The sequence below is a fragment of the Marmota flaviventris genome, chromosome 17 (assembly GCF_047511675.1).
Source record: "Marmota flaviventris isolate mMarFla1 chromosome 17, mMarFla1.hap1, whole genome shotgun sequence".
In the NCBI taxonomy this organism is placed as follows: Eukaryota; Metazoa; Chordata; class Mammalia; order Rodentia; family Sciuridae; genus Marmota; species Marmota flaviventris.
The window spans coordinates 74,849,592-74,874,419 of record NC_092514.1 but is presented as its reverse complement, the minus strand read 5'-3'; the positions used below and the strand labels follow the sequence as shown (position 1 = coordinate 74,874,419).

General features: G+C 59.9%; 1 protein-coding gene across 1 annotated transcript in view; it reads left to right on the top strand.

The window, feature by feature from the left end:
- Dnah17 (dynein axonemal heavy chain 17) overlaps positions 1–24,828 on the top strand; it is a 93,836-nt gene that overhangs the window by 58,886 nt on the left and 10,122 nt on the right. The window contains exons 50-73 of the mRNA XM_027923945.3: positions 283–374; positions 1,786–1,947; positions 2,517–2,681; positions 3,332–3,523; positions 5,641–5,907; positions 6,925–7,086; positions 7,502–7,735; positions 8,234–8,398; positions 9,448–9,543; positions 9,639–9,856; positions 11,608–11,815; positions 12,103–12,218; positions 13,750–13,942; positions 14,201–14,436; positions 15,014–15,136; positions 16,343–16,547; positions 17,115–17,279; positions 17,504–17,644; positions 17,818–17,988; positions 20,661–20,783; positions 21,248–21,441; positions 23,024–23,172; positions 23,827–23,954; positions 24,564–24,791. Of these exons, the coding sequence (XP_027779746.2) occupies positions 283–374; positions 1,786–1,947; positions 2,517–2,681; positions 3,332–3,523; positions 5,641–5,907; positions 6,925–7,086; positions 7,502–7,735; positions 8,234–8,398; positions 9,448–9,543; positions 9,639–9,856; positions 11,608–11,815; positions 12,103–12,218; positions 13,750–13,942; positions 14,201–14,436; positions 15,014–15,136; positions 16,343–16,547; positions 17,115–17,279; positions 17,504–17,644; positions 17,818–17,988; positions 20,661–20,783; positions 21,248–21,441; positions 23,024–23,172; positions 23,827–23,954; positions 24,564–24,791 (4,133 nt within the window). The remainder of the gene's footprint in view (positions 1–282; positions 375–1,785; positions 1,948–2,516; positions 2,682–3,331; positions 3,524–5,640; positions 5,908–6,924; positions 7,087–7,501; positions 7,736–8,233; positions 8,399–9,447; positions 9,544–9,638; positions 9,857–11,607; positions 11,816–12,102; positions 12,219–13,749; positions 13,943–14,200; positions 14,437–15,013; positions 15,137–16,342; positions 16,548–17,114; positions 17,280–17,503; positions 17,645–17,817; positions 17,989–20,660; positions 20,784–21,247; positions 21,442–23,023; positions 23,173–23,826; positions 23,955–24,563; positions 24,792–24,828) is intronic.

The window sequence follows — 24,828 nt, the reverse complement described above, 5'->3', positions numbered from 1 at the left end:
TGTTTTATCTATACCTTGGAATCAGTAGGTCTTAAATGATGCCGCATTGCAGCAGGAGATACGTGGCTAAACTGCTTCAGGGGACGCCGAGCACAGAAGTCCAGGACGGGGCCACGAGCCAGTACAGCAGCAGCAGCAGGCTGCCCCGCTCCTCAGGAAGCTTTGCAGCTTTCTCACTTAAATCGTCACCATTTCATGGTCCACTTGCTGGAGAAACGTTAAGCTCTGTGCTCCCCTAGGCCATGAGGCGCACATCACAACGCATGTCTTTTCCCCTAACAGCCTTGCATCAGAAAGTGACCTCAACGTTTCTTCCCACGGCCATCAAGTTCCATTATGTCTTCAACCTCAGGGACCTCTCCAACATCTTCCAGGTACTGGTCACGTGCTTCACCCCTGGTGCGCTCTTCCTCTGCCTCTCTCGGGAGAGAAGGCAAAGTGAGTGCAGATTGATGATGGTGATGGTGACGGTGATGGTGATGGTGGGGACAGTGACTGGGTTGATGATGGTAATGATGGTGCTGATGCTGCTGATGGTGGTGATGGGGACAATGATGGTGGTGATGGTGGTGATGGTGGTGGTGGTGGTGGTGGTGGTGACAATGAGGGTGGTAGTGATGGTGACAATGATGGTGACAGTAAGGATGGTGGTGATAATGATTGTGATGGTGACAATGAGGATGGTGGTGATGGTGGTGGTGATGGTGACAGTGATGGTGACAGTGAGGATGGTGGTGATAATGATTGTGATGGTGGTGACAGTGACAATGAGGATGATGGTGATGGTGACAATGAGGACAGTGGTGATGGTGACAATGATGGTGACAGTAAGGATGGTGGTGATGGTGGTGGTGATGGTGACAGTAAGGACGGTGGTGATGGTGGTGGTGATGGTGACAGTGAGGATGGTGGTGATAATGATTGTGATGGTGGTGACGGTGACAATGAGGATGATGGTGATGGTGACAGTGAGGACGGTGGTGATGGTGACAATGATGGTGACAGTGAGGACGGTGGTGATGGTGGTGATGGTGACGATGGTAGTGATGAGGATGACGATGGTGGTGATGGTGGTGATGATATTCCTTCTCATTTATTGGCTGCCTGGTCTGAGTCAGGCATTAGGTCTGGTCACTTACACTCCATTTTCTCTCCAAGCAACATGCAAAGCTGGGACTCTTGTTCCAGGTTTATGGAGGGGCCTCTGAGGCTCAAGGAGGCTAAGTCCTGCCTGTCTCCTCGCGCTGTGCCAGCTCGCTGCGACCCACACCTCCACCTCCTTGCCCTCCTATGACATTCCTAGCACACACCGTGACAGGTCACTCCCTTGTTATTTAGTTCACCTGCCTCTGTGTCTTCTCTAGATCATCAGCTTTTCAAACACAGGGTCTGTCTGCCATCACTGTAGCTCCAGGGCCCAGAGGGTGCCTGGTGAGTAGCCCTCGCTGAGCTGGCCGGAGGCTGCTTGGCCAATACGTGGCTGATCCAGGACTGGACCCAAACACTGTGCCTTTGATAATCTGGCTCCTTGTCAATCGTGCACCCACTGGAGAATGAGCCCCTGACCTGACGGTGAGGAGACTCCCTCATCTTCAGGGGCCAGACCCACGCTGGCCTGGATGTACATGGCCTCAGGGGCAGGTTGCTTCCCTGGGCCGGGGAGAAGCTGTGCTGCAGCTCAGCAGGTCCTCCGGGAAGCAGCCACGCTGACAGTCCACCTGTGTCCAGCACGAGCTATCCCTTCCCAAGGCAGCAGAAGACGCTGACCACCCTGCTGTGGGGCAGGGACTCTTGTTCTCCACAGCAGAGATCCTGAAGGTCCCCCTGGACCTGGTCCGCCTTTGGCTGCATGAGGCTGAGCGAGTGTATGGGGACAAAATGGTGGACAAGAAAGACCAGGAAACCCTGCACAGGGTCACGGTGGCCTCCACCAAGAAGTTCTTTGATGTAAGTCAAGCCACCAGCTCCCTCTGCTGAGCCCAGGGAGGCTCCAAGAGGGACAGGGAGTGCCTGTGGCTAGTGGGGACTGCAGTCCTCTGGGAAGGGCCCCTGGGGTGGGGATGGCCACGGGTGGTCCCACAGGATGACTCAGTCATGTGACAGTGGACCCAAGTGAGAAGGAGCTGACCACTTGGAGTGGAAGGGCGCCCTCCATCCCCCCTGGCCTCGTTCCTCGTGCCCTGCTGCGTTTCTGTGTGGACCCCCGGTTTTCATGGGTGCACCCTAGTTGTGCACACTGACGGAAGTGCTGTTACACACTCACACACACAACACAGCGGTATAATCTGGCCAAGGTCACTCCCTGGTGCAGCTTCTTAGGACCGTCCATTCCTTCCACGAATGGGGGATTGGAGCATCCCACCAAGGATGCCCGTGGTTTGCAGGGCCAGCGGCAGCCATGGTTTGGGTCCCTGGCATCCTAAAGCCTCTAGGCCACCTTAGCAAAGTCCTCAGGACACCAGTTCATACCTGTGCCGCGGAGGCAAAAACGCAAGTATCTGGTCTCTGGTTTCCAGGAACTCGGTGAGGAGCACATGTTTGCCAAACCGAATATCTTCTGCCACTTTGTCCAAGGGATTGGTGACCCCAAGTACTTCAACGTGACCGACGTGGCTCATCTGAACAAGCTGCTGGTGGACGTCCTGGACAGCTACAACGAAGTCAATGCCGTCATGAACTTGGTGAGTGGTGCCAGGGCTGTTGGCACAAGCCAAGGACGCATGGCAGAGACTGGCTTTCCTGTCTCCACACAGCAGCGCCCCCAGGCACAGGTGCCATGAGCCCAAGGCTGCCTGAGACCACCGGAGTGCACACAGGGTTTCTCCCCGCGTGCCTGTGACAAGGCCTCGCGTGTAAGCCAGAGCTGGGAGCGGTGGCACCCCTGGAATCCCAGCTGCTGGAGCCGAGGCAGGAGGAGGGCAGGTCAAGGACACTCTGTCCCAAAATAGAGATAAAAAGGGCTGGGGGTGTAGCTCAGTGGTGAAGCACCCTGGGTTCCATCCCCAGCACCAGAAAACAATAAATTAGGCACAGTAAGAGACTAATAATAACAACTAACAACAAAATAGAATCACTGTGACCATATACTCTAATGAAAACTATTTAAAACATATCAATTAATTATTTCTGGAACTTTCCACGTGATATTTTTGGAAACTGAAACCGTGGCAAAGTGAACCCACAGCTGAGGGGGCGCAGCTGTGAACGTCTGAGGGGCATCCCACAGGCTGCGTGACTCCCAGTGGGCACCCCAGCGTGCTACCTGCTGCCCAGGGGCTGGTGAGGGTCTGCGTGCCAGGCAGACCCTCCATGAGCCTGGTCCCCTCCACAGGTGCTGTTTGAAGACGCCGTGGCGCATGTCTGCAAGATCAACCGCATCCTAGAGTCGCCCCGCGGCAACGCGCTGCTGGTGGGGGTGGGCGGCAGCGGGAAGCAGAGCCTCTCGCGCTTGGCCGCCTACATCAGCGCCCTGGACGTGTTCCAGATCACCCTCAAGAAGGGCTATGGCATCCCGGACCTCAAGGTGAGGGTCACTTGGCAGCTGGCTGCCCTCAGAGTGTCACCCGTCCTCCTTGGAAGTAAATGCCGCAGTCTGGCTGGGCACAAATAACCAAGCCGCCAAAAAGCCTTATAGGTTCAAACAGCAACTCTTTATTCCCGAACTCTCACCGGCACTCTACACACACTTCCCGGGAACACACTCCCTCCACCGGGCTCCACGTGCCAATTCTCCCGGAACCCCGTGGGAACTCAACTCCAAAGCAGCGAGCGCCCGAGGCAGCAGGATCCGCCCTAATCCCAGCAGGATCCGCCCTAATCCTGGAGCTGCCCTATTCCCCACCCCAGGATCCACCCTAATCCCCCGAGCCCCCTAATCCCAGAGCAGGGTCACCTTTCAACCATTCCCTCTAGCAAAATGCCAGGCGTCATTCCGACTAAACTGTGGCTCTCAACAAGTAAAGGCCAGGAGGTATGAGCTTGGCCCTTCATGGGGGTAACCCAGGGGTGTCACCCCAGTGGGAACAGGCCTGCTCCCCCAGGGAGCCCCAGCAAACACGGTCAGTCCAGAGAGGATGGTTGATGTGCTCAAGAAGAGACCCGGGACTGCTCTGAGCTAGACTCCATCTCCCTGCCCTTGTGCCAGGGGGCAGGCGCTGGCCAGGTGGCCTACATGGAGCTGGTCGGAGCCCAGCCAGAGGGCACACATGGGGTGCAGGGTCTGCTGGCCGAAGCCCCAGTGAGGACCACAGGAGGCGAGGCGCAGGCTGCACTGGGACAGCCACATCTGGGTGACCCCAGCTCCCACCTCCTGGCCCTCTACCTTCGAGGGCCTTCAGCTTTCTAAGTGAAGGAGATGCCTATTATTGGAGGCCTTCTAAATGTTGTAGCTTGTCAAAAGATGTGGAATTCGAGGCTTGCTTTTGACCCCAGGCGGGCCCCAGCCAGCTGCCCTGCGAGAGGAGCTCTGAACAGAGACTCGAGGGAGGGGGAGTCACTCCTCAGGAGAGGACGGGTCACTCAGGTGCCTGTGATGGACGTGTTCAACACCACAGATGCCCGTGGGTCTTATCAAAAAAAAAAAAATTGAAGGCTGGGGCAGCGGCCCACCTGTGACCCCAGCAGCTCAAGAGCTGAGCGAGGCCCTGTCTCAAAAAATAAAAATAAAAAGGTCTGGGGATGTAGCTCAGCAGTGGAGCTCCCTGGGCCCATCCCCACCAGCAAAATCAGTTACTTGGGTACTGCAGAGAAGCAAGTCAGTGAGGCCCTGAAGATTCACACCAGTGCTTGGGTTCTCCCGGCAGGCATTTCTCAGTGGGCACACGCAGGCCAGTGGGCAAAGATTTTCTCAAAGATGGCAGGTTGTTCGTACCCTGCAACCTGCTTTCTGTTGGGATTTCTCTTCACTGAGACTTCTGGATTCGAGCTGCTGGTCTTCTGTACACCTGCTGGGCCGGGGCAGTGTCAGGCCGCAGGTGGCCCACTCAGGGCCGTCCACGGGTCGCAGGGCTGGTCCCCAGTCCCAGCCTGGGTGTGCCTGCTGACGGCCTCCCCCAGGGTTTCCCCGTGAGGTGTCGATGGGCTCCTGCCTTTTGCGTGTGTGGTAACCTACACGTGACAAATGATTCACCCTTTGGTGGCCTTTGGTGGCTTCACGGTCACCCCCACTGTCACCTCACCACCGGCCACCGGCAGGACTCTCTGATTTGGAAACAGACCCTCTCCCTGTTACACGGCACCCCATGTCCCCCACGGCTCCTGGCCGTGCCTCCTCTGCTTCCATCTCTGTGCCAGGGACCTGCAGATTCTGTCCTGGGTGGCTTGCGCCAGCAGCTCCCTTGGCATGACATCCTAAGGATTCACTGTGTTGTCACAGGTCTCAGAATGTCCTTCCTTGCCAAGGACCATGCAGTGTGTGTCCCCTGCCCATGGATGGGCACCTGGCGGTCCCAGCAGCAGGCTGTGTTCCTGTCATGGATTTAGGTGTCCCTCCAGAGCCCTGCACCTTCCCAGGACGCTCTGGGTGGCTCTGGAGGTGTCCAGCTCTGGGTGGCTCTAGAGGGTGTCCAGCTCTGGGTGGCTCTGGAGGGTGCTTCTAGCCCAGATGGTCAAGGTCTCCCAACATGTCCTCGTCTGGCCCAGATGGACCTGGCCGCCCAGTACATAAAGGCTGCTGTGAAGAACGTGCCCTCCGTGTTCCTGATGACGGACTCCCAGGTAGCCGAGGAGCAGTTCCTGGTGCTGATCAATGACCTGCTGGCCTCCGGGGAGATCCCCGGGCTGTTTGCGGACGACGAAGTGGAGAACATCATCTCCTCCATGCGACCACAAGTGAAGTCCCTGGGCATGACGGACACGCGGGAGGCGTGCTGGAAGTTCTTCATTGAGAAAGTGCGCAAGCAGCTCAAGGTAGGACCCGCCTCGGGCAGGAGCCGCCCGTTCCCTGTCCCCTCCAGGGTGGGTCCTTGTTCCCCAGGTCACGGGAAGCTGTTAGCCATGTGCAGGTGGCAGGGAGGGGACAGCCTAATGAACTGCAGCTGGAGATTCATTTCCTGGGGGCTGGCGGAGACACCCCAAGACATAGAGAAACGCACCGCGGCCTTCAACACCGCGTAGGGAAGGCCATAGACTGAGAGGGGCCTTTGCTTCCTCTGCCTGGGAACTCAGGGTGGCCGCGGCGGAGGGTCCACCCACAGCCTGACAGTCTGCTGCTGGTCCTTCTCCCCTGCTTGGTGCAATAGAACCAGGTTCTCCGGCTCCCCTCTGGGTCCCTCTGGCAACGGAGGCCGCTGTGGGGCTGGAGTCCCCGAGGTGCTGCAGGCTCCGGGCTTCCTGACCAGGCCCTGCCAGTCCCGGGGCCAGGAGCACCCGTCACCTCAGGGAGAGCTGGGAAGTCAGAGGAGCATGAAGCCAGCTGTGTTCAATGGCACGTCCAGAGAACCAACCTCCTCGCCCCTGAGAGAAGGGACAGAGGATGAGGGGGACGGCCCCTTCCCCAGCTGGGGCCCCAGGAGTCCCCATCTTGTCTGGGAGAGGCCACTGTCCTTCGGGGCCTGCAGGAGCTCTGTATCTCTGACTGAACCCAGGAGGGATCGGGCCTCCTGTTCACAGTCCTCCCCCTTCAACGTGGAGGCCACTCCCTGGCCCTTCCTGGTCCAGCCTTTCCTTCAGAAGGAGGAGGTGCTCAGGGAGGGGTCAGGGTCGCCCCGCACCCTCACATTGCTAGTGAGTGCCGTGACGTCCGCTGGGCGCTTCTCAGTGTGGTGCCCAGTCACCATGCAAACCCAGAACCAGGATGTGCTCCCCAGGCCTGTGGACACCGAGGCCTGCTGACCACGGCGCTTTCCAGAGGAGCTCGCTGGAAGATGACAGGACAGCCGTGGCACTGCCACCCCAATGAGCCACGGGCCTGTGTCCCACATCTAGGTGATTCTGTGCTTCTCCCCCGTGGGCTCCAGCCTGCGTATTCGAGCAAGAAAATTCCCTGCCGTGGTCAACTGCACGGCCATCAACTGGTTCCACGAGTGGCCGGAAGATGCCCTGGTGTCCGTCAGCGCTCGCTTCCTGGAGGAAACGGAGGGCATTTCGGTGAGGCGGGGAGGGCACAGGTTCAGGTCTCCAGTCCCCAAGACGTGGCCCCCAAGGAGCAAGGAATGGCCTCTAGCAGCCCCCAGGACCACCTCATGGGGGCTGAGGGAGCCTTGGTTGAGGAGATCGTTTCCAAATTGACCACAATTAAAAGTAGTCTTGCTGGGGCCATTTCTAGGGCAGTGGCCCTGGGTGGGAGTCTTGCTCCCCTGAGTCTCTTCTGATGGCTGAGAGGGGACTTGGTGCATCTTGTCCACGGCCCAGGCTGAGTTCAGGAAGCCCCACCCGGCTGATCTGCCGTGGCCAGCAGCTGTCCCTCTTCCCTGGGCCCTCAGAGCAAGGCTAGGGACCCCAGCAGGAGTGGGGACATGTGGATGGGGCCCGGGGGTGCCAGCCTGTCCCCTCCTCCCCACAGCGGGAGGTGAAGACCTCCATCAGCCTCTTCATGTCCTACGTGCACACCACGGTCAACGAGATGTCCAAGGTGTACCTGGCGACCGAGAGGCGCTACAACTACACCACGCCCAAAACCTTCCTGGAGCACATCAAGCTCTACCAGGACCTGCTGGCCAGGAAGAGGCTGGAGCTGGTGGCCAAGATGGAGCGGCTGGAGAGTGGCCTCAGGAAGCTGCAGAGCACAGCCTCTCAGGTGGGCAGCGGGCCTCGGGCGACCCCGGGGAAAGTCCCACACAGGCCAAGTGCTGTGGGACAGAGACCAGGGACAGACGTGTGGTCCAGCAGAGAGCCCGGGCTGCAGGGTCTCGCGGTGGGCGCCTGGCCCACACAGTGCTGCCCACCCTGCGGCCCAGGAGGCTGGATCTCAAGGCCAGCATGACCAGAGAAAATGCCCCCGGGCCCTTCGCCCACGGCCCCTCCACACCATGACCTAGGGGAACCTTCTTCCCCAGTCGCCTCGGCTGTGCCTGAGAAGCAGGGGTGCCTCACGCCTGTGAGACGCCTGTGACACCTGTGACACCTGTGACACCGCGGGCATGACTGGTGAACTGAGACTTCCCCCGAGTCCCTGGGAGGCGGAAGCCGCCAACCCACTGCTGTGCAGGCCCCGTGGCTGCCGCCCGTGCCCGCCCGTGCAGGGCAGCGTGTGGGCCCAGCCCCAGCTCGCCGTCCCCGGTCTCTCCTTCCCCAGGTGGACGACTTGAAGGCCACGCTGGCGGCTCAGGAGGCTGAGCTGAAGCTGAAGGACGAGAAGGCAGACAAGCTGATCCAGGTGGTCGGCGTGGAGACCGAGAAGGTCAGCAAAGAGAAAGCCATCGCGGACCAGGAGGAGGTCAAGGTGGAGATCATCAACAAGGTGGGCGCCGCAGGGCAGCGGGGGGCTCCGGGGGCCAGACCGCACCACAGACTCGGAAAGCCTGGAGACCCGGCCAAGGAAAGAGCTTCCCATGCAGGGGACAGCAGGGGGCAGCTCTGCCAGGGGCAGCTGGCCCAGAGGAGGGCTTTTAGAGACACGCCTGCCCCACAGCTGAGATCCTCGAAGCCAGGCCAGGCCCCTGAGGTGGCATCGCCAGGCGCCTGAGAGAGACGGAGGCCACCGGCCCCAGCCAGCTCTCCCGGGTGGCGTCCCTTCTGCACTTGGACAAGATGCAGAAGACGCCCCTGGAGCCTGGTACTCAGACCTGCTGCTCCTTGAAGATGTGGAAAAGACCCCCGGAGCCTGGGGCGTCCCTGGCCTGGCAGCAGCTGAGGCAAAGACCACTCGATGGCTCGAGGTGTCTCCAGCAGAGACCCTCATGGCCCCGGGGTCCTGCACTGTGGCTTGTGGCCCTCCCCACACGCCTTTGTGTCGTCAGGGTCGGGTCTGGGCAGGGGTTTCCAGTAGTCTTCCAGCAGCGGCCACTCCCTCCACATGGCAGAGGCTGCTCCCTCGGCAGGTCCACCCTGGAGGACAGGCTGCTTCCCCGGCTGGGAGGAGGCCAGGCAGGGCAGCCAGGAGCTCGGCCCCTTTCTCATGTCAATAGCTCAACCACACGCCTATTAGGCAGACAGGAAACTGAGGCTTCGGGGTGGCCAGTCCCCTGCCCAAGGTCGCAAACTAGCAGGTGGCCTAGTTGAGATCCAGGACAGGACACAGACCTCACAGCCTGTTCTCTCCCAGCTCCTCTGGTCTCTAGTGGGCATCTGAAGGTCAGAGGGTCCCCGCTGACCCAGAGATCAAATGTAGACACACACGCACACGCGCACACACAGGCACGTGAACAAACTCAGGCCTGAACGAGGAGGACCTACTTTCCGAGGGGGCCGTCCTGGGGGATCACACTGTGGTCCCGAGACCTCCAAGCCAGGCAGGGTTGGTCCCCCTGCGGGAGCAGACCCTGCAGGACCCCCACTGATTTTTCCTAGAATGTCACCGAGAAACAGAAGGCTTGTGAGACGGACCTGGCGAAGGCGGAGCCAGCCCTGCTGGCCGCACAGGAGGCCCTGGACACTCTGAACAAGGTATCGGAGGAAGCGGAAACGGGGGTGAGGGACCCGCAGGAGACACCTTGGCCCCGAGCTGGGTGGCGAGGCCCGTGCCCATCTGTCCTCTGCAGAACAACCTGACAGAGCTGAAGTCCTTTGGGTCCCCCCCGGACGCTGTGGTCAACGTCACGGCTGCTGTCATGATTCTGACGGCACCCGGAGGCAAGATCCCCAAGGACAAGAGCTGGAAGGCAGCGAAGATCATGATGGGCAAAGTGGACACGTTCCTGGACTCCCTCAAGAAGTTCGACAAGGAGCACATCCCCGAGGCCTGCCTGAAGGCGTTCAAGTGAGTCCCAGACCCCTGCAGCTCCTCCTCACCTCGGGACGCCTGCTCGGGATGCCTGCAGTCTCCCTGCTGAAGCCATCCCCCAGGGGCGGCCCCTCGGAGACCAGCCCCTGGGAGGGAGGCCCAGCCTCTGGGGGACAGACCAGCCCCTGAGAGGGAGATGAGCCCCTGGGAGACCACTTCCTGGGAGACCAGCCCCCGACCCAGACCAGCCCCCTGGGGACAGACTAGCCCTAGCACAGCAGCCCCTAGGCATGTGCTTATCTGGGGGTGGGGTCTTGGGGTGAGCTGAGCGGGGAGAACCCAAAGACTCAGGTGACCTCTGGGCAGATGGGGCCACCCCTGAGGGTTAGGGATCCTGGGGTGTAGCGTGGCCCAGGCTCCTTGGGAACCCCACCACCCTGTCTCCCTCACCTGAGGAAGCTGGGGCAGATGGGGGCAGATGGGGGCAGCTCCCTCCCCATTCAGCTCCGGGGGCCAAAGCACATGGCTGATGAGCTCTCAGCAGGAAACTCCGGGGCCCAGCCTGACCCTGGGACTGGCTGCCAGGCCCCACAGAGGCCCGTCCCTGCCAGAGAAGCCTATTACCCATGCACACATGTGCACACACACTCATGCACACACAAATTCAGAGTGTGTGAGCACACACACACCTGCCTAACGTACACACAGGTGCACGTGCACAAGAGTGGTCACTTGCAGGGGCTGTGCCTGTGTCTCTCTTTCCTTCCACTGTCCTCTATTGAGGCCATGTCAGGAGGGAGGCCCCCACAGGCTCAGTGGCCTCCCTCAGGTGGCGCAAGGACCTGGGGACCCTACTTTACTTATTTATTTATAATATTTTAGAATTATAAATATTTTATTTATTTTCATGTTGTGCTGAGAATCAAACCCAGTGTCTTCCACATGCAAGGCAAACGCTCTACCACTGACTCCAGCCCCAGCCCTGGGACCCCACTTTAAACCCATGATTTCAGACAGTAGGCTCACAAGTTGCCCCATTATGTGAGCACTTCGGCTGGTTTTCTACCCCCCATGCCCCATGTTCCTTGTCCAGGGACCCCCTAAGAGGCCACCAGGACCCCAAGGGACCCCAGTGTTTCCCAACCCCCACTGGTGAGGGATGGTGTTGAGCTGCTGTAAACCCTTAGGTCAGTCTGAAATAGTTTAAAAAGTGTAAGAAGGAAAAACAGCCAGGCACAGTGGCACACTCCTGTAATTCCAGCCCCTTGGGAGGCTGGGGCAGGAGGATCGCAAGTTCAAGGCCAGCCTCAACAACTTAGTGAGACCCTGTCTCAAAAAATAAAGAGGACTGGGGATGGGGCTTAGTGGTCAAGCACCCCTGGGTTCAATCCCCAGTACCAAAAAAAAAAAAAGAAAGAAAGAAAAATGAGGTGAACACAGCAGGTCCTCGCAGAACCCCAGGATTCTTGCCTGTGGGGGCAGTTGAAGAATTAAGATGACATCAGCTCTGTGACACCTGAGACACTCTAGTTTCCTTTCCATCTAGAACATGGGACTCAAGTCACCTCTCTCCATTCTCCACCCCCAAAACTACTTCAGAGGCCAGGTCCGATGTCATATTTTTCTCTGTAATCACTAAGGAACAAAAAAAAACCAATGCCCCCTCCTGTGGCTGTCCCGTGCCCTCGCCCCACGCAGCTAGGGCGCCCCACGCTGCAGGACCAGGGTTGGGAAGCAGGCATGGGCCCGTCCTGGCCAGCCCTGCCCAGCGCCCTCTGCTCCCGCAGGCCCTACCAAGGCAACCCCACCTTCGACCCCGAGTTCATCCGCTCCAAGTCCACGGCGGCCGCGGGCCTGTGCTCCTGGTGCATCAACATCGTGCGCTTCTACGAGGTCTACTGCGACGTGGCGCCCAAGAGGCAGGCCCTGGAGGAGGCCAACGCGGAGCTGGCCGAGGCGCAGGATAAGCTGACCCGGATCAAAAACAAGATCGCGGTGAGCGCCCCGTGGGCCCACGAGGCCCCACGCCGCCTGCCCACGCGGTCCGTCAGGCCCTGTTTCGGGACTGGGGTGCAGCTCAGGGTAAAGCGGTGCCTGGTGTGTGCCAGGCCTGGGCTCCCTCCCCAGCATGCAGGAAGCGCACCTGCTTCAGATGGGTGGCACGGCCTGGGAGCAGGACCGGGGACCGGTGCATGCCAGGGCCGCGTGCTCTGGGGGGCTCCAGCCAGCCCTTGCCCGGGGGTGGTCCTGCTGTCCCAGGAGCTCTCCACCTGTTTTGGCAGGAACTCAATGCCAACTTGAGCAACCTGACGTCAGCATTCGAGAAAGCAACTGCGGAGAAAATCCAGTGTCAGCAGGAGGCTGACGCCACCAACAGAGTGATCTCACTGGCTAACAGGTAACGGCTGCTCTCAGGGACACCCCACCTGTCCCTTGGGTCCCCCAGAAGGGACCAGCCCTCAGAGGCCTTGGAGGGAGGAAATGTTGTGACTTTCTGAACTTTGGCGGAGGCTCGCTGGCCCGCCGCCCCCCTTCCCTCTGCAACCTTGAGGAAACTGGACCTTTGGCAGAGCTGCCTGGACACTGTGTCCACAGGGGCTGGCTCTGGGGCAGCATGCTCCCTCACAGTCCTCAGGGGACTGACGGTTCCGTGGTTCTCCCCATGGACACCCAAGTCTGCGGGTGCAGCACATAACCTACACACGTCCTCCTGCAGAGTTGAGGCCCTCTCTAGGTCACCCCAAGGGTTCCAGAGCCAGAGGTGGTTACTGTGCTGTATGTTCAGGGACTAGTGACAAGAAAAGAGCCTGCGCGTGCTCGGTGCCTACACTACCTGCGCGTGCTCGGTGCCTATGCTGCCTGTGCTCGGTGCCTACCCTATTTTTTTCCCAAACATTTTCCATCCGAGGTTGATTGTATCTGCAGAAGCAGACCCTGCGGGACGGGGGGGGGGGGGGGGGGGCTGGCTGACGTCATCACAGGCCGCTCTCCCCAGGAGCTGGTGGGCCAGCTTCCAGGGCCCTGCCCAGCCAGCTTCAGGGATTGGGGCTCCAGGGCAGAGCGGCCACTGGGAAGCAAATGTGGCCCAAGTCCGTCACGTTAACGCTCCAGCAGCCTCATCAGGAAAGTACAAAGAAGCATGTGACACTAACCCTGATCATACGTCATTTAGCCCACAACATCTGAAGCGTCCACCTTGAGCCCCGAGCCCCCCGTGTGGTGTCCCCCGTGGGCCCTGCCTCGCCTGCCGCACTCAGTCACCACCCGGGGCTCTCAGTGGCCACGGCGGGCGGAGTGGCTTGGGAGCTTGAGTGCCCGTGCTTCCGTGCTCACCTTTAGAGCCAGGCTCTTAATTGTGTTCTGCCCAGTGGCCAGTGACTGCCCAGAGTCAGCGTGACCTGGGAGCCCCCCAGGGTAGTACAGACACTGCCCCCGTGGGGTCCGACTGACCTCTGCTCGGGGTCACTGAGAAATGAGGGCTGCCAGAGGTCGCACCAACAGACCTCAGCCTGCTCAACCAGGCAACCTGGCTTGGAACACACGGGCCACAGCTGCAGGCACACAGGGCGCCATCAAGGCTCAGGGACCGTCCTCAAGCTGGTGGCCTGCAAGGTGACGCATGTGCTGAGTCTCCCGTCTCGCAGGGCCAGGTGCCCTCTGAATGCCACGTGGTCCTGTAGCCACACAGTCCCTGCCCAGACTTCACCATCCACGAACCAAGAGTGGGTGAAACGGTCCGGCGGCATCAGCATAGACAGGCCAGGGCACGGTGACGAGGGACACCACACCCCCAGGGTCCGTTTTTTGCTTCTCCAACGCGTTCTCATGGTGGAGCCCTGATCCCGGGGAGGGCTTGAGGGGCTGGAGACGGACAGCACTGAGGGCCAGGCTGGCAGCCCTGCCCCACCCGCGCTCATGCCCCACTCCAGGCTGGTCGGCGGATTAGCGTCTGAAAATGTCCGCTGGGCAGAATCAGTGGAGAACTTCAAGAGCCAAGGGATCACCCTGTGTGGGGACGTCCTGCTGATCTCTGCCTTCGTCTCCTACGTGGGCTACTTCACCAAGAAATACCGAAATGAGCTGATGGACAAGTTTTGGATCCCTTTTATAAACAGTTTGAAGGTAAACACAGCCACGGCCGTGACTCGGGGAACTGGGGAGGCCCCGGGCAGACGCAGCCACACTGCACCCCACTTCCCGGCGGAGGCTCGGCCCTTCAGGGTTTCGACATGGTGACGTCACTTCTGGCGGTGGGGCCAAGCTGCTCCTTCAGGGTGACACCGGGGCCGTCTCCTCCAGCTGGCCCAGCGCGACCAGCGTCTAACCACGGAGCAGCGAGCTGTCCAGTGAGTCACAGGGCACGTTCCCCCGCCCTCACAGGTCCCCATCCCGATCACGGAAAGCCTGGACCCCCTGAGTCTGCTGACAGATGACGCAGATGTGGCCTCCTGGAACAACCAGGGCCTTCCCAGCGACCGCATGTCCACCGAGAATGCCACCATCCTGTGCAACACGGAGCGCTGGCCCCTGATTGTGGACGCCCAGCTTCAGGGGATCAAGTGGATCAAGACCAAATACGGGAGCGTGCTGAAATCCATCCGCCTGGGGCAGAAGAGGTGCGTGGCCGAGAGCCGAGAGCCCAAGAGCCCGGCCGGGCAGCGTGGGCTGGCCCTCCCGGCGCCCGCAGACACGTCCTGGGTGTGCCATGTTTGTCACATGCACAGGGGGACCTTCATGGCTGCAGGCACACAGGCCCTGGTGTCCAGTGCCAGGGAAAAGCATCAGCAGGGACAACCGTGGGCCCCTTCCTCTTGCCCACTACTGCTGCCCTGTGGGGAGGAGGCGTCAGGCTGGTCATTTCTCACCTCGTGGTTTATGTTCCTGCCCCAGATGAGAGTCAGTGGCTGTAACTGTGGGCTGATGACGAGTGCCCTGTCCACCCTCCTATGTGCTCGGCAGCGAGGGGCAGGGACAGGCAGCGTTGGTCCTGCAGCCTTAAGCAGCCCCTTCCCCTCCGCTCCCCGGCCTCCAGCTCCTCCCAGGGAAGGATGAGTTAGCTGCTGGGAGGAGGAGGCTGCCGCTGGCTCCTCGGCTGCCTCCAGGGCACCCCTCCCCCAGGGCCACCTCTCAGGGACTGCAGCTGCCCCCTCACAGGCCCCTCTGCATTGACGTGCCTCTGTGCTGCGCCCGTAGCTACCTGGACATCATTGAGCAGGCCGTTTCAGAAGGGGACACCTTGCTCATCGAGAACATTGGAGAGACCGTGGACCCCGTGCTGGACCCTTTGTTGGGCAGGAACACAATTAAAAAGGGAAAGTAAGTTGTGTCCTTCCTGAGGTTTAACTGGGGGGAGCATCCCATGGGAGGCACGGACTGCCCTGGGTGGACAGGGGCTTGCACAGACGCTGCCCGGTGTGAAGGAGGCCCAGTGCCTGGGGAGGCTGGAAAGAGCAGCCGTCCAGGGGGGACTGTCTGCACCCCAGGTACTAGAGAGCCCCTCCAGACGGGCCCTTTAACAGTGACGTTTTCTTCTTTCTTTTCTTACGCACTTTGCAAACCTGGAGAATGCCTTCCCTCTTTAGGAGCTCTGGAGAATCTGACCTAGTAAAGCGTGCAATGCGGTGGCCTTTAATACCCTCGCAGTTTTGTGCAGACATCACCTCTGTCTAGCCCCACAGTGCTGCTGCCCTAAAAGGAGATGCCACACCCACAGGGCGTCTCTCCAGGTCCCCTGCCTCCCAAGCCCTGAGGAACCACTGATCTACTTCCTGTCTCTGGATTTGCCCGTGTGGACACTCCAGGGAAACAGAACCATGCATGCTGTTCTTTTCGGATCTGGTTCTGTTCCCTCGGCACTGTGTTTTCAAGTTCTTCCATGTTGTCGCACATCTCAGTACCCCGTTCCTTTTTGTGGCTGAATAATAATATTCTGTTCTGTGGATCTCTCACGTTCCGTCTGCCCACTCACCGGCTGATGCGTTGAGCTGGTGCTACTCCTTAGAGTATCAAACAAGTAACTCAACTGGACGTGTGCCATGTCAGGGCTGGCAGAAGCTACCCGTTGACACCGGGGTGTAGGCAGAACTCAGAGGGGGCAGGTCCACAGGCTGGGGCCTAAGGCTCTGAGAAGGGCCTGGTACGATGCAGGTGGGCAGGGAGCCAAGTGAGCTCCACCAGCAAGAGGGGGAGCAAAGACGGGGCCAGAGGGAGCCACCCCACAGTGGGTCAGCAGCCCTGGGGCTCCCGCACCGCTGCCCCTCAGGGGGCTGGCCGGGTGCACTGGTGTTTCTGCCAAGGCTCAGGGTCGCCCCGTGTGCAGCCAGGGGTGCGTAAGGCACTGAGCAAGGACAGAGGTGTCCGGAAGGCCACGTTCCAGGCCGAGCAGAGCTGCAGCACTTTTCCAGCAACCAGAGGGGGGCGCTCGGGCAGCAGCTGGCCTGGGCACAACTCCGGGCAGGTGTGAAAGGCCATCTGAGCTGGGTCCCCATCGCTGGGTTGACCCTTGCCTCCACTCCCCGCCAGGTTCATCAAGATCGGTGACAAGGAAGTGGAGTATCACCCCAACTTCCGCCTGATCCTACACACCAAGTACTTCAACCCTCACTACAAGCCGGAGATGCAGGCCCAGTGCACCCTCATCAACTTCCTCGTCACCAGGGACGGACTCGAGGACCAACTCCTGGCGGCCGTGGTGGCCAAAGAGCGCCCAGATCTTGAGCAGCTCAAGGTAACAGCCCCGATGGCTGGTCACACACAGCAGCACAGACATGGGCCAGGAGCTGGGGGGGGGGGGGGGGCGGGGCACAGGGCTTTGAGGGCACTGGGTTCCCAAGTGTCTCTTTGCTTCTCTCCAAAGCTGCCCAAAAATACTGGATGGTGCCTTCTCGCCCAGTAGGGTCCACCCTTCCACCACGGCATCTCCTCACTTGGCTCCTACACGTAGTTGTCGATCAGTGGAGCGCTTCCCCGAGGAGTGGGCGTCACAGCTGTCCCTGGCTGGCTCTGAGGCTCAGGGCTGCCCTCCTGCCCTGGCCTCTGCCCAGCTCTGTGTAGCCACACACAGCTCAGAGGTGTCCTGCCCCCATCTCCCTGTCCCACCCCATGGTCTCCAGAAGAGGAGGCCTTGGGCCTCCACCACTCAGGGGACCCCACTTCCATCGGCCTCCCTGCAGGCCTGCTGCCAATCCTCTTGCTGGGCAGTGGCCGTGGCCAGGCTGGGGCAGTCACTGGCCCGGCAGGGGTGAGGCCAGGCCCTAACTGGGTGGCTGCCGGGTCTCTGCTCCTCCTCCTGCAGGCCAACCTCACCAAATCCCAGAATGAGTTCAAGATCGTCCTGAAGGAGCTGGAGGACTCCCTCCTGGCCCGGCTCTCCGCTGCGTCTGGGAACTTTCTGGGAGACACGGCCTTGGTGGAGAACCTGGAGACCACCAAACACACAGCAAGCGAGATCGAGGAGAAGGTAGGGAGCCCTCCCCTGCAGCCCTGGGGCACCCGGGAGGTTGGGTCTGCTGGGATCACAGGTGTGCACCACCTGGGATCACAGGTGTGCTGTCTGCTGCAGGGGATGGGGACATCCGAGGGAGCAGGGGGCTTTGGAGAGGGTGGAGCACCTGCTGTGGCTTGTGGCTCCTTGTGGCTTGTCCACCTGCTGGTCTCATCCAAGCCCCTCCTGTCGGTGTTGAGGTTCAAGAGGCAAAAATCACAGAAGGCAAAATCAACGAGGCGAGAGAGAACTACCGCCCGGCGGCCGAGCGAGCCTCCCTGCTCTACTTCATCCTGAATGACCTCAACAAGATCGACCCCATCTACCAGTTCTCGCTCAAGGTCGGCTGCCCATGGGGATAGGGGGGAGCCAGGGCAGGGTCAGTCCAGCGCCAGCACCCCAGGGAGGTCTGTGTGGGTCCCTGCACCCCAGCGCCCCAATCAGAACAAACCAGAGGCCACCACAGGGGTGGGAGGGCCAGAGTCCAGCTCCGCGCGCCTCTGTGGCCCCCCAGGCCTTCAATGTGGTGTTCGAGAAGGCGATCCAGAAGACGCCCCCGGCCGACGAGGTGAAGCAGCGCGTGATCAACCTGACGGACGAGATCACCTACTCGGTCTACATGTACACCGCCCGCGGGCTCTTTGAGCGAGACAAGCTCATTTTTCTGGCACAAGTGACATTTCAGGTAACGTCCAGCCTTGCTGCTTAGTGTGGTCTGTGGACTGGCCCCGTAGGCACTGTGTGAGCTAGCTCTGAGTCGTGGTGACCAAAATACCCGTCACGAATAATTGAGGGGAATGCCAGGCACGGTGGTGCACACCTGTGATCCCAGCGGCTGAGGCGGGAGGATCGTGAGTTCAAAGTCAGCCTCAGCAAAAAAGTGAGGCGCTAAGCAACTCAGTGAGACGCTCTCTCTAAATAAAATATGAAAAATGGCTGGGGATGTGGCTCAGGAGTCAAGTGCCCCTGACTTCAATCCCTGGTACCAAAAAAAAAAAAAAAAAAACAAAAGGAATAACTCAGGGTAACCAGGCAGGGGAGAGTGGTGCACGCCTGTAATCCCAACAGCTCAGGAGGCTGAGGCAAGAGGATTGGGAGTTCAAGGCCAGCCTCAGCAACTTAGCAAGACCCCCGTCTCTAAATAAAATTATAAAAAAGGAATGGGGATGTGGCTGAGTGGTTAAGCACCCCTGGGCTCCCGGTACTACAATAAATAAATTACTTAGGGGAGGAAAAGTTTACTTTGGCTCATGGTTCCAGAGACTCAGTCTACGGTGGGCCGAGTCCATTGCTCTGGGCCCAAAGCAAGGCAGGACATTATGTAGAAGGACAGCGAGGAAGCAGCGAGAGGGAAGGGCCAGGGCAGATGCCCCCTCCCAGGGCATGACCCCAGTGACCCCCTCCCCAAGCCACACCCCCCCCCCGCCCGCAGTTACCACCCCGTCTGTCCATTCCAGCTAGGGACTCACCAGGCTGCGGCTCTCACGGTCCAGTGGTCCCACCTCTGAGCACTCTTTGGGGACACCTCAGATCGTAACGGGCATCTCCCTTCCAAGGAGCTTGTTAGAAATGCAGGTCCTGGGGCACCTCGTGAGTCCAAGCCTGGCATGTGGGGCTCTATTTAGTGGACCTCAAGGAAGTAGCCCCTGTGTTCTAATAGGAGATGCTGAGGGGGAAATCGATACAAGGTAACTTTATAAAGAAATGTCATTTTGTTACATTTAAGTGGTGCTGAGTAGATAGCACCACCTGGGCTTTGCGTAGTAGGTAGGGGACATTTCTCAATAAGTTAAATGTATGACTTATAAGAAGGAATGTTTGTACTCCTGCATGCACAGTCAGTCCTGCTGAAATACTTTTAAAAAGTTTTTTTTTTAAATATTGGTCAAATGGCCTGTCTTAGCTGGGCGTGGTGGCACATGCCTGTGGCCCAGATACTTGAGAGGCCAAGGCAGGAGGATCGCTTGAGCCCAGGAGTGGAAGACCAGGTTGGCAACACAGTATGACTCAGACTAAAATGAGAAGTCTTAGTCAGCCCGTGCTGCTGTAACAGAATGCCTGAGACAACAGAAAGTAGTTCTTGTGGTCCTGGAGGCTGGGAAGTTCAAGATCAAGGTGCTGCCTCTGGCCCGGCCTTCTTGCCACATTGGAGAGCTAGAGGGACTGAACGCCCTCATTACAAGGAATGCATTCCCTCGGCACAGTGTGACTCTTCACTCCGCCTTGGTGGCCCAGTCCCCTCCCATCAGCCCCAGCTCCTCACCAGTGCCCTGGGGATCAAGGCCCCTCTGTGATCCTGTTGTCACTGGTCAGAAACACAGCTTCACAGACAGCTGAGGCACAGGGCAAACCAGCTGTCAAACCAAACTCCAGGTGGGTCCAGCAGACCTCTTTCCTCCCGCGTCTGGAACCCCAGGTTTGCTCTGAGCCGCTCCAGCTGTGCCGTCCTCAGGGAGAGGGTCCCTCAGGGCTGTGTCACTTTCTAGGCTGGGAAGCACTGGCTTCAGGCTCCAGGAGCCTTTGTTCAACCAAAAGAAAGAGTCTGACCTGGGGAGAGAAAGGGGCCCTTTGTCACCTGACGGGAAGCTGTGACCCCAGCCCCGTGCTGTCCAGCTGAGACAGGGTGCCATGCGACCAAGCCTGCTGGAGGCCCAGGGAGCTGGCATGAGGTAGCAGAGAATAGAGCCCCAAATCGCACTCCTGGGCACGCACCCAGAAGGACTAAAATCGGGGGTCCCAACAGATTGTTGTAAGCTCTCACGGTCGGGCTTGTCACTGAGCCAAGAGGCCACGACTGCCAAGGGCCAACAAGCCCCACGTCCACCACCAGCGGGAGAGCGCGAGTCGGAGCCCTCCAACAGCCGAGCGCTGCAGCCGCGGGAAGGAATGAAGCTGGGCTCGGGTGTGGCACCTGCTGAGCTCGCACGAGGCCCGGGGTTCAGTCCCAATAGCACACACACAGGAAGGAGCCTCAGAACAGGCTAAGAAGGCAGGCAGGAAAGACACCATGATGGGCCCACCTACAGGAAGCGTCCAGAAGCAAATCCAAAGAGAGACAGTAGCCGGCCCTCCAGGGGCTGGGGAGGGAGGCGAGGGCCTGCCTTTGCGGGTGATGCAAGGCTCTGGATTAGGGGTGACGTTGGTAGTACAACACTGGGAAGGTACTAAGCGCCACTGAATGACACACCTTAGCATGACACCTTTGTGTCATGTGAATTTTACCACAATTTGAAAAACTCAGGTTTGTCCCCCACCCTAGGGGCAAGACCCTGGGAGCTCTGTTGACCTGGCCTGGTGCCTGGGGAATGCCTCTGTGTGGCCGGCCCCACTCAGGCTGTGCCCCTCACGCGCCCTCAGGTCTTATCCATGAAGAAAGAGCTGAACCCAGTGGAGCTGGACTTCCTGCTGCGGTTCCCCTTCAAGGCCGGGGTGGTCTCGCCGGTGGACTTCCTGCAGCACCAGGGCTGGGGCGGGATCAAGGTTGGTCTCCGGCCTGAGCTCTGTGTGGAGCCCTCTGCCCAGTGCTGCGGGTGTGTGGGGCCAAGCCACCAGGCACTGAGGGAAGTTGGGGACCAGAGAAGGAGAGGGAGAGCAGAGGGGTGGCCACGGGTGCCCAGAAAGCTCTGTATTCCTGTTTGGGTGTGACATCCACTAGGTCCTTGCAGGCCCGCCTGCAGCCAGCAGAGAGGTGCCCACCCAGCGAGGCAGGACAGGCCCCAGGTCTTCTAGGGCGGGGACACCCCCCCCCCCCCCGCACCTCAAAAGCTCCAAGCTAAGGCTGCTCCTCCGAGTTCCAGATACGCTGCCCGAGACCTCCAGCCCCTGGTTTCCAGTCATTCTTTCCCCAGAGCCACCCGCTCCTCCCAAGGCCACAGCTGCTCCTCAGTGAACAGAGGGATGACCCGGGGCAGGCGGGCAGTCACCCCCACCACTGGTCTGCCTAGGCCCTCTCAGAGATGGACGAGTTCAAAAACCTGGACAACGACATTGAAGGGTCCGCCAAGCGGTGGAAGAAGCTGGTGGAGTCGGAGACCCCGGAGAAGGAGGTCTTCCCCAAGGAGTGGAAGAACAAGACTGCGCTGCAGAAGCTGTGCATGGTGAGGTGCATGCGGCCCGACCGCATGACCTACGCTGTCAAGTGAGTGTCGGGGGCCCACCGTCCGGCCTGTTTCCCGGCTGGGGTGTCTGCTATTGGCTTGGTCCTGGGGACTGACCCCAGGGCTGCCCCACCTCTGAGCCCCGCCCCCAGCTCTCTTGACTATGTTTTGAGACAGGGTCTGGCTAGGTTGCCCAGGCTGGTCCCTAACTGGCCCTCCTCCTGCCTCAGCCTTGTGACCCGCCACAGGTGTGGCCACTGCCACACTAAAGTCAGTCCTCCACAACGATGTAGGTTTCAGTCATTTGCAAGTGAATGGCTGACCTTGAGGACTTGTCCCATCTTCCCTAGCAGCCTGAATGCCAGGAGATTTCCCAAAAGACACCCGCGTCCCTAACAGAATTCCCCTCTGACAAAGCAGCGGCCTGACTCACCCTCTCTGATTGTCCAAGACTTCATGTTTTGCTTTGTTTTCCACAAAGAGGAAAGGGGCCGGGAGTGGTGGGGAACACAACAAAAGTCACCATGTTGCCGTCAGCCAGAGCAGAGAGGGGCCTGCACTCCACAGTTTGCGAAAGACCCCCATGAGGGGCAGGAGTGCCCCCCGGCCTGGGATAGCTTGGCATGTCTGCGTGCCAACTGGATTCCAAGTGTCCGCCCTTAACATGCACCGTCCACACAGAAGGACCGCTTGTCCTGACTGAGGAGCTAGCTGAGGTGGTCTCGGTCCACCCCCAGCCAGGCGCAGAGCTTCGCCCCCTCTGGAAGGCCCTCGGGCCGGGATCACAGTGCCCGTGGTCTGATCCATTCCCCCGGCCTGGGCTGGCAGAATTGGGGGAATAGCCCCCCCCTCTAGTCAGCATTGGTCAGGAAATTGCAGAACCTAGCTCAGGCCAGAGCAGGTGCCCCAGAGAGCTGGACGGCAAGGAGGACGGAGCTGTAGCAGCTGGGCGGGGCTGGGCCGGGACCCATCGGAGGTCTTCCCAGATCCTGCAGCACCAGGCCTCGATTGCCGCCCGGAGCAAGGTCTCAGGGGGGCTGGACATTAGAACCCTACCAACCTCAGTCAGAAGATTCCTCCAGAATGCACTCAGCTCGTGCCCTGCGACTGAACTCAGAGGCTCCCTGGACACTAGACTTCCCGTAGGAGGGCTGTGGAGGCCTGGATCCCTCCTGGACTCGCTGGGCGATGGGAAAGAGCCAGCCGGGGCTTGGTGACGAGGCACAGGGGTTCTGCCACCTTGCCTTCATTTTCTCTGATTTTCCATGTCCCCTGGTCCTTCACGCTCACCAACACCACTGATCTCGACTTCCTTCCCTCTCAAACTCCCACCCCGTGTGCTTTCAAAAACGGGCCGCCTCTCTCTGTACCTGCTGGCCCTGCTCGAGGGAAAAGCTGGCAGGGCCACCGGCAGAACAAAGGGCACCCTGACAAATAAACCCCGAGGAAACCAAATCATGCTGAGAGACGTGCCCGAAAGGGCCTTGCTTTCCCGCCAGAGGCCTCTCTGCTGAAGGAAGCCCAAGAAATGCCCCCCTCTCAGGGCCACAGCCCAGCCCAGAATCTGGCCCTTGGTCCAGAGTGAGCTCCCGCCTTGGGTCTGACACTGCCTGCTGCCCTCAGGAACTTCGTGGAGGAGAAGATGGGCAGCAAGTTCGTGGAAGGCCGGAGCGTGGAGTTCTCCAAGTCCTACGAGGAGAGCAGCCCCTCCACTCCCATCTTCTTCATCCTCTCCCCAGGCGTGGACCCCCTGAAAGACGTGGAGTCCCTGGGTAAGTGCAAGAGGGCCAGTGAAGTCCTCAGTCACCAGGGAGCCTCCGCCCCTCGGCCATTAGGATGGTTGGCAGGGACAGGGAGAGAGAGCCCTTGGGCATCGCGGTGGGGGCCTGAGGCAATGCAGCCACTGCTGGGCACACACCCAGACCCCCAGAACCCACATCCAGACAAATATGATAACCGAGAGGTAGAAAATCCATCGCCGGATGATCAGCTAAACACGAGTGGCGTATCCGCGCGGTGGAATACTGCTCTGCCGTGGAAGGACACGCCAGGGGGTGGGCGGGCTTGACAGCACTGCGCTCAGTGGAAAGCCAGGCCCAAAGCCTCCAACTGCCTGATCCCAGATAGGCCAGTCCACAGGGACAGAAAGCAGATTGGGGTGGCCGGGAAGTGGGGGGGGGGGGGGGCGGGGCTGGCTGCTTGGTGGGCGGCGGGCTCCTGGGGGTGAAATGCTGGACCAGGTAGGGGGTTGCACAACCGGGGAGCAGACCAAACGGTGCTCTCTAGACGTGGAGCCTGTCAGATGTGCGCGATGAGCATTTCCCAAGATAAACAAGGTGGGAGCGTGGAATTCCCAGCTGTGCACCCACAGCCTGAGCCTCTCCACTGACTCATCGCTGTGCTTTTCCTGTTTTTCCTTTCTTTAGGAAAAAAATTGGGATTTACCATAGACAATGGGAAACTCCATAATGTGTCCCTGGGGCAAGGACAAGAGGTGGTGGCTGAGAATGCTCTGGACGTAGCTGCAGAGAACGGGCACTGGGTCATCCTGCAGGTGAGGAGGCCTCACCAAGGCAGCGCAGGGGGGCCCGAGGCTGTGCCCAGGACGACCCTGCAGTCATGGGTGGGCATCCCGTGACTCCTTAAGGAGGGGTACAGCCAGGGTCAGCTCGGCTGGAGTCAGTGGGAGCGCAGGGGCCAGACTGCAGAGGGGAAGCGGGAGCCCTCCCGACGGGGGACAGACACTGGGGTTTGTACCAGCTGCCCCTTTAAGGCACGTTATTTGAAAAACCAACAGTCAACAAAGGCACCCCTCATCCCCTGGCCCCTTGCTTGGGCAGATAGCAAAGGCCACACACCCAGTGTGTGCTCTCCACAATTTGGCCACCCCGCCTTGTCCTGGAGCCCCTCCAGGACCCCGCCTAGCTCCAAGAGGACTGGGGACTGTGAATCTCCGCCTTGTGCCGGGAAGGATGCGGGGGACTCGGCACAAGTTGGAAGTTTGAAACAGCTGAGCCTAAGAATTGCTAGAACCACCCCCACATGCCCGGCACCTGCTCAGGGCAGATGGGGTGGGGGAGCCCCCGGGGTGTGAGGGTGCCATCAGGGAGCCTGCCTGTGCCCGGGGACACAGCCAAGTGGCCTATCCTGGCCTTGACTGCAGAACATCCACCTGGTGGCTCGGTGGCTGAGCACCCTGGATAAGAAGATGGAGCACTACAGCACGGGCAGCCACGAGGACTACCGGGTGTTCATCAGTGCGGAGCCTGCGCCCAGCCCCGAAGCCCACATCATCCCCCAGGGCATCCTGGAAAACGCCATCAAGATCACCAACGAGCCGCCCACGGGCATGTACGCCAACCTGCACAAGGCCCTGGACCTCTTCAACCAGGTAGGGAGGATGGCGCACGCGGCCTCGCACGCTGCAC